The following is a 9,189-nucleotide window of genomic DNA, read 5'->3' as shown; positions in this document are numbered from 1 at the left end:
GGATTTAGTATTAGTGTCTGAATGTATGAAATACAGGCCCAAAACCCAATCCTTTTTTTCTCTATAAAAATTATCTAATCTTTAGGAGTTCAACATACCCATTTTCCAAACACCTAACATTTTAAATATTTCTGTAAGAATTTCATACAACATATTTTGGTTATTTTCAAAACCCAAGTCTTTCTACATAGTTCCCTCTTCTCCACCCACTCAATTTTGTGCCTGTGTTTAACCCATGGAACCAAATTGTGCTGCCCATATATTTGTAAAAGTGTTTTTATTTGCCTTATGTTAATGTTGTCTCTGAACCATACTGCTGAATACACTCATCCAAGCTAGTTCTTTCTGAACTCTGGCTGGCTGGTTCATGTTGGCTCTTCTGGCACAAACTCTTCTCCTGGGAGACTGATTCAATCTGGCTTCACTCAGCTTCTCACTGAATCGCTCTGCTTGGCCTTCAACTAACTCTGGCAGTGTGTTCTAGTCTTCTAACTGTCTTATTCTCTGGCTTGAACTGCCTCTGCTGACCTGCACTGATCTGCATGAACTCAAGAATAAACTCAAGGCCACTGTGCTGCACTGCTTCTCCTGATTCCCCACTGATGCTCAGAACTCAACCCCACTCAACTGCTCTGACTGAACAGAGCTGACATCCTCTCCATGCACTGCTCTCAATAGCTTCCCTTTCCTGTGCTATTCTCGTGAGATTGGATGTATCCTATCTCTGACTCACTGTATTGAATCTTTCTCCGTACTTTGCCTACCCCTATATTAGATATCGCTTTCAAATATGGTTGCTTCCTTCTACAAACTAATTTTACCTTAAAAACGTACATTATGGGTGGTCTATATTCCAGCCGGAGGTATTAAAAGTATGTGGTCTCTTGCCAGAGCAGCCATATGGCTAGATTAAATTTCCTCTACAAATATTCTTAAAAGTATGGGTAAATTTCTAATTACATTTTATTTCTTTCTTACAGCCGACATGTAATGTTTGCTCATACTCCATCACTAACATTCCCATAGTGTAGAACTTTGTTCCCAAATGAAAGTATTTGAACATCTACATCTATACATGTAATAATTTCAGACTCTATCTTTTTTGGTTAAAATATCAACATGTTCATCAATCAACTCCTAAAATATGAAGATAATATATCTAAAATGCTGCATAACTGCCTTTTGTATTGGAGAAAACCTTATGATATTACTGTTTATATAAATATATTCTATTTTGTAATATGTATGTGTGTGCGCGCGCACGTGTGTACATGCACACATATTAATACATCTCTTAATGGTCACCAGCGATGCTTCTATTTGTAGTAGATGATAATTAAAACAAAGACCTCCTATAGGACAAAGAATAGAGAAAAGGAGACTATAGATGCTCAAACATAAGTGGTACATCCATATAGAATTACTCTCCTCTCAAGGCTCAGGGAATATTGCAGAAGAGAGGAAGGAGGAAACAGAGTCCTTTGGACACAGTAGGGTAGATTACACTTATGAACTCAGCATCTCTGACAGCATAAACAATCACAAAATCTCAAGCCAGACTAAATCCCAGAATGAAGAGAAAAGTCAGACGCGAAGGCTTTTGTCTATCTGAGCAACTATTGTCAATTGATAAATGATGAAAACTGGAGAGTCCATTTTCTTTAAGAGTGTTGAAGGCTATGTAGATGAATGTGATCCATGCTGCTGCTTGAAGCCATGTTGATGTCCTTGGGCTATGATGCCACCAGAGAGCAGATGTTAGTAGCCTGTTCTGCCTCTGTGGTTCTGCTGCAGTCTGAGGCCATCCAACAAAAACCATGTGGCAGTTTATGGTCTTTACTGTTACTTATATCCATGCTGATGTCTATGGGCTGTGCTGCCAATGGAGAGCATGCTGAAGTCTGTGGTATATGCTGACACCAGAGGCCAGATGAATGTCCATAGTCCATGCTGTTTCTAGATACCATACAGAAGTCAATGCTCCATGATCCTGCTGACTGTAAAGTACAAGGAAGCTTCTTCTGCAGTGGTATTGATGACTGCAAATTCAGAGTAGAGAAAGAAAGACATAGAAGGCTTCTGTGACCAGTCCTACCTTCATCCTTCCAACTCCCCAAAAGTAACCTACCTAGACAGGAAGCCATTAAAGTGAATGCTTAAATTGTGATAGGATGCCCAAGTGTATCTCTCCAAAATAGATGTCTACTGACGGAGGTGAAGGTGGCAAAGGACTCTTTTTTTAAGGGACTGGCCATTGGGAGTTTAACCAGGCTCCGGAGGTGTACATTTTTAATCTTTTGGGGGGAGGAGATCCTAGGGTTGTGGGGGCAAGCAAGGGCAGATAGGGCAAGAAAAGGTTATTGGGGTATATCATGTGAAATTCTCAAATAATCAATAAATATATAATATAGCTATACATGTACATATATATCATATACATCATACACATCATGTATATATATACATATATATACACACACACTATACATATATATATATGTATAGTGTGTATACACACACTATACATATATATATATGTATAGTGTGTGTGTGTGTGTGTGTGTGTGTGTGTGTGTGTGTGTGTGTGTGTTGTCCTTGTTAAGTTGACCTTGCTTCAATCAAAGGACACACATTGAAGAATATACAGGCAGGACAGATTGGATTTGATGGGTTAAAAAAAAATACAGAGATTTAGAATAGGAAATGGTGGAGGTAGACTGGACACATGTTGAGGAGAGAATAAATATGATCAAAGCACCTTATATAAAATTCTCAAATTATTAATATTAGAGATAAAAGCATTATCTGATTCAACGGAAAAAATAAATGTGAATTTTTCAAACACAATGCATCCATATGCATAAGATAGCACATGATTTTTCATATTGAGTTTAAGAAACTATATACACAAGTGCTTTTTATATCTCTACTAATTATGTGAAATTGGAATTAACTTAGGTACCAGAACATACAAAACAGGTCTACTGCTAAATTTTATCTTCAACAATAGTCATAAGAAATATATATATTTAATTTCCAATTTTATTCTATTCACCTAAAATTAGAATATAAATTTAAAGATGGCCTAGATATATAAGATACATTCAGTATTCAATATCAGTAGATACATTTTTATTTCATATTTTAGGTATATTTTTTGAAAATATTGAATTTATGATTTTTGTATAGTTTTATGACCTAAAAGGTATAGTTTCCAAGCACTAAAATAATTGCGGCCTCGGAAAATTGTAAAACTAAGATTAGCTACTATGTGAGCATGCAGGGCACATATATCTTGTTTATGAATATTTTCAATAAAAAGTCATTATTTAAATAAATCTTCAAACATGTTATTTTACTACTACATGAAGGCAACTTCATAATAACCTGTGTGTCTAGGCATATATTCAAAGCATTTCAACTCCTTGTTACTGTGAGAAAGGATGAGGCTATCTCCAAGTTGCCAGCTGGTGACTTTCATCAAATACACTGTCATGTCACCTACTCACACTTTCTCTATTGAGTCCTACAAAGGACTTCCCATCTATGAGCTTATCCCAGTCCCAGTGTAAAGCTTTGGATCTGTGGTCTAGAAAAGCCATTGAACATTTGAGTGTTCAAAGCACGGGAAGGACTTTTGTGGGAGGATGGACTGTGACTATTCCCTGGTTCTTCCCTCTTGAAATAAAGTATTTCATTTCATAGGAGCCTACAGCTGAGAACATACAGTTCAGAGACTTTTGATTTTAAAAGAGGTTTTTTTTTTATTTAAAAAGAGATTGAAATTTAAAGTGTTTAATTTTAATAGACTGAAGGACTTTTAAGTTTGGAAATATTTTATATTTTGAAATCAATATCAATGTGTAATCTTAGGGATCAATAAGAAGGGAAACTGTGGATTCACAGGGATATGTTTGTGTGTCAAGTTGATCAAGGGTCAATTGTGCTTTAAATCATCTAAGAGGAGAGACATCAATTACGAAATTGCTTCTATAAGATTGGGCTGTATGAAAGCCTATAAGATATTTTCTTAATTAGTGATTGATTGGGAAGAGCACAACCTGTTGTGGGTGGTTTTATCCCTGGGCTTGTGGTCTTGGGTTCTATAAGTGTGAGCAAGCCAGTAAGCATCACTCCTCCAAGGCAGATCCTGCCTCCAGGTTCCTACCTTGTTTGAGTTCCTATCCTCACTCCCTTTGATAATGAAGTCTTATATGGAGCTGTGACAAAATGAACCCTTTCCTCCCCAAGTTGTGTTTGGTCATGGTGTTTCATCACAGCAATAGTAACCCTAACAGATAGCACTAGGTCTAGTACAAACTGAACTTGCCCTCAAGAAGACAGAGAAATTATGTGTGGCCAATTTTTCTCTTGTGTTTTCCCAATTCTCAGGGCATCTGTGGATTATTCAAAATGTTGAGGCTGGCATAATGATGTTTGGGTTGTCTATTTGACTGATGGTCTTTTTGCTCAAAAACTGTTAATTATAAAGTCAAACTACTCTCCTCCACTCATTGGTATGCTTTCTTGTAGTTACCAGTGCCATTACCACACAATTGAATGGACACTTGCTTGTCAATCACTAATTAAGAAAGCACTCTGCAGCCTGATCTTTTGGATCCACTTTCTAAATTAAGATTCTCTCCCCTCCAATGACTACAGCTTGTATAAAGTTGCCAGATAACTTGCCAGGCACAGGATACCCCTCTCTATCTCAGAATGACCATGGAAACATTTAATTTCAAACTGGCTAATACATCTCTCTCTGTGACAAAATATAAATTACAATATAGATTGGGAAAACCACTAAGCACTTTTAATGGATTTGGTAATTTTGATCAGATAATGTATGCTACTTTAAATTATTTTAGTCAGTCCAAACATATTTTTACTTTTATATGTTTGTATCTCTGTGTACATGTTTGCACCAGAATTCAGATGCTCATGGAAGCTAGGTAAAGGTGTCATGTCACCTAGATATAGAGTTAGTCATGTCACCTAGATATAGAGTTAGTCAGGTCACCTAGATATAGAGTTAGAGGTGGTTGGGGTTGTTTGATGTAGATGATGGGAACTAATTGTGGGACCTTTCCAAGAGCAGTAGATGTCTTCAATTGCTATGTTATCTCTCCAGCTCTCTCCCCAGAACAGTCATGACTCCTTTAGGTATACTTTAAAAACATGAATGCTTTAATACTATCCTATAAACAAGAAATATTGCCTATCTATTTTATAGTTGAGAAAACTGAGTATGTTAAAACTGCTTCGGTCGTGTTATAACGAAGAAGGAAAGATCCCAGAAGAGTAGGTTCCATTCTCTCAGTCACACGTTCAAGGTTACAAAGCTGCATTGTTGGCATTTGGACAGTCGTGTTACATTGGTTCAACTCATTTTTCATTTGCTAAAACATTCTTAAACAATCGTATCCCATAACTGCTGTGGTTTTATGATCGTATCATTCTTTTCTTTTTGCAGTGGGATGCCATTACTGAAATGGATGAACACAACAGGCCCATACATACATACCAGGTATGCAATGTCATGGAACCAAACCAGAACAACTGGCTTCGTACTAACTGGATCTCTCGTGATGCTGCACAGAAAATTTACGTGGAAATGAAGTTCACACTGAGGGATTGTAACAGCATTCCGTGGGTCTTAGGAACTTGTAAAGAAACCTTTAATCTGTATTATATAGAATCCGATGAATCCCATGGGACTAAATTCAAGCCAAGCCAATATATAAAGATCGACACAATTGCTGCGGATGAGAGTTTTACTCAGATGGATTTGGGGGACCGCATCCTTAAACTCAACACTGAAATCCGTGAGGTGGGGCCTATAGAAAGGAAAGGATTTTATTTGGCTTTTCAAGATATTGGAGCATGCATCGCACTGGTCTCCGTCCGAGTTTTCTACAAAAAATGTCCCTTCACCGTGCGGAACTTGGCTATGTTTCCTGATACCATCCCAAGGGTTGATTCTTCCTCTTTGGTTGAAGTGCGGGGCTCATGTGTTAAGAGTGCTGAGGAGCGAGATACTCCTAAACTCTACTGTGGAGCTGATGGGGATTGGCTTGTTCCTCTTGGAAGGTGTATCTGCAGTACAGGGTATGAAGAAATCGAGGGTTCTTGCCAAGGTAGGATGCAAAATTCAAATAATTTACCTTGTATATTAAATTGCTTCTTAAAAATATTGAGAATGCTACTGTGCTTCCTCATTGTTGCTGTTGAAGAAATTGATTTCTATTCAGTATAAGAAAATGTTTGCTATTTGGTTTTTTTTTAAATATGGAAAACGTACATTCCTTTCTATTAAAACCTATGAATTCTAGGATTCATATCATTTTTTATAGAGGAAAAAAATGCCAAGCTCTGTGGATTATTCACCTTTGCTAGTACTAAGTAAAATTTTCACCTGCATTAGATTTTTAGTTTCAGTAAGGATTTTTGTAAAATGTAATTGTTAAGAAGTAATAACATTGCAAAATGCAATTTAAATGGAAAACTATAACTTTCTTACTATGATGATATGGAATAACAGTAAGGATGATTTTTTTTCTTTCATATGAATCACCTTAGAGAGTCTACTTTTGGAGGGAGTTTGAGACAGGGTTTCTATGTATAGTCCTGACTGCCCCGGAACTCACTGTAGTACAGGCTGGCTTCATAGAAATCTGCCTGCCTCTGCCTGCTGAGTGCTGGGATTAAAGGCAGTCACCATCAACACCCAGCCTATGAATACTTAATGATCAAATAAAAATATGCATTTAACATTTTGCTTAGCTTTCATAAGGAACATTGATTTAATTACATTTAAATTGCAATTTCATACAATATATACATGAAATGATCTTGAATTTAATGGTGTGCTACATATGTTCTATTCTCTGTAAGTTATTCATAGAAAGTTTTTCTATTGACTTCTACACTTGAATTACATTCATATGTGTTTGAAAGATGAGAGATTGAAAGAAAGGAAAAGTTTCTTTTACAAATGTATATGCTCATATATCCATATTTATATCATAGGTATGTGCATATACATATATATGTTAAAAGTGAACGTTCAAGGGTTTAATCTGTAAGACACATAGCTTGTTGATTATTGCAAATTTTACTAGAGCATTAAGTGTTGGGCATGTTTACTGCTGGAAAACATTGGTGGTGGCTTGAGAAGTCTTATATCTTTTCCATGAAGCAAGAAATAGCCTCTATGATTTAATCATAAGAATATTTTATTCAATATAACAGGATTATCCTAATGATGTTATTTTACCTATATCAGATATTATGAATAATCATGGAGTTGGGTGTTGTAAATTTCTTTTTATTTTCCCTTAGAAAATGATATACATGAACATTAATTCATATAAATAGCTATTCAAAAATTTTCAGGAAGCAAGAGAGCTCTGGATAAATATTTTGCATCTAGGATTCTATATATTTTTAACTTAATATGTTTTCTATATGACATTCCACTTTTATAGATGGCATACATTTCACTCATTCCTTAGCAGAGATGATTTTAAATAAATGATAAATAGCATCAATTTATTTTCAGATTACATATCTGCAGTTAGTGTTGAGAGCTTTAGTATATTTCATCTGTTTATAGATATAAGAGGGGCTGTGTACTGTACAAACACTCATCAGTTCTAATAATGGGTGGAAAGTGAGAATTAACCTTGTATTTTACATCTACACATCACTAACTTCAAAAATCACTTGAAATATGCATAGAGTAGTAAACATAATAAATAGCAAGTACATGTAAAACTTCTAAATATATATATGGTTCCTATTACAAATAATAGTTATTATCAAACAAGTGTGAAACATGATAAATGTAAAGAAATATACAGTGATATGTTTTCTATTTTAAGCTTTCATTTGCTGAGCACTTTCTTATTGTTCCTTTCCTTTCTGATATAAGAAGTCATATTTTGTTTCTTTTGTCTAACAACAGTATATCTCACAGCCAAAACTCTGAATTTTTCATAGTAAGCATTAACATTTTCAAATTTATATAAATAAACTTGTTCATAAACTCATGTTAATAAAATGCATACCTTAAATTATAACTCAACTACACATCTAGGGAGGGAAATAGAAATGCTATTCCTAGATGTGTTCATTCACTTTGTTGGTCTCTAGTTTACTTTGATAAAATAATCATTTGAAAATATTATTTGTTACTTTTGAACGTACATTCTCTTAGTCACTCTACTTGATAAAAGATGCATATATATATATATATATATATATATATATATATATATATATATATATGTTGTATATCTCTCTGAGACAAAGCAACACAAAGCATGTTAGCTGCACACATCATTGACTTATTCCTACAGCAGATATACTTCAGATTGAAGAAGCAGAGTTCCTAATGGGACCATATGGGTGCTTGACCAGAGTTGGAGTGTTTAAGACAATCTTTCCTTCCCAGAAGTATTCTCTAGGTGGCCTCGAAAGATTCAGAAATTAGCCTGCATTTTCCTATAACATAGGAAAAGCAAACAAAAAAAGAAAGAAGGTAAAAGGTTAAAGACTTTCATGTTTCACTGGCGTCAAAGTGTAGAGAGGACATGCGAGGGACCTCACTCCACTCAGTGTCGCCTGCTTGACCAATGTCTTCCTTCATACATGTTCCTGTGTTGTGGTACCAGGCTGAAGTCCAACATAGTTTCATCAAAACCTATTACAGATGAAATTGACCATACTTGAAGTTCTCTCAATTTGAAAATTATATGTGTTTTAAGTTCTTGTTTTTCACATGCCAACCACATGAGTTAAAATGCTTAAAAGTCTTTAAGATTCTAAAAAGTAGAAGTTGAACATTAGTCAGTGTGATGATAAATTCATCTATATGCCAGCACGCCACAGCTTAGAGACTGATGGTATTGTCAAGTGAGCTTCGGCTCTGTGGCTGGTTCTCAGCAGCTTATTGGATCCAGCCACTAACCCCCAAAGCTCCAGACTCTGAGTCAATTTCCTATAAGACCAGCCAGTTTTACAGCTCTGCTAAGCTTTCCTGATTTGATCAACAGTAAGAAATGCTTTTTCTCTCCAGCAAATTAGCAAAGACTACTCTCACCGACCAATCTTCAATTTTCATGGGTTGAACGTTTCTTGGGACCAACACCAATTTTCTTGCTGCTTTCCAATACTCTGCTCCAT

The 9,189-nt window shown here is 35.6% G+C and overlaps 1 protein-coding gene across 3 annotated transcripts in view; it reads left to right on the top strand.

Annotated features, from left to right (window-relative positions):
- Epha6 (EPH receptor A6) overlaps positions 1–9,189 on the top strand; it is an 858,253-nt gene that overhangs the window by 149,077 nt on the left and 699,987 nt on the right. For all 3 annotated transcript variants that reach the window (XM_021209922.2, XM_029544433.1, XM_021209921.2), the window contains one exon: positions 5,477–6,140. In XM_021209922.2, coding sequence (XP_021065581.1) covers positions 5,495–6,140 — 646 coding nt within the window. In that variant the 5' untranslated portion in view covers positions 5,477–5,494. The remainder of the gene's footprint in view (positions 1–5,476; positions 6,141–9,189) is intronic.

The sequence above is a fragment of the Mus pahari genome, chromosome 12 (assembly GCF_900095145.1).
Source record: "Mus pahari chromosome 12, PAHARI_EIJ_v1.1, whole genome shotgun sequence".
NCBI classification, from domain to species: Eukaryota; Metazoa; Chordata; class Mammalia; order Rodentia; family Muridae; genus Mus; species Mus pahari.
Note: the sequence above shows the minus strand (reverse complement) of the source record. Positions and strands in the feature narration are given on the sequence as shown.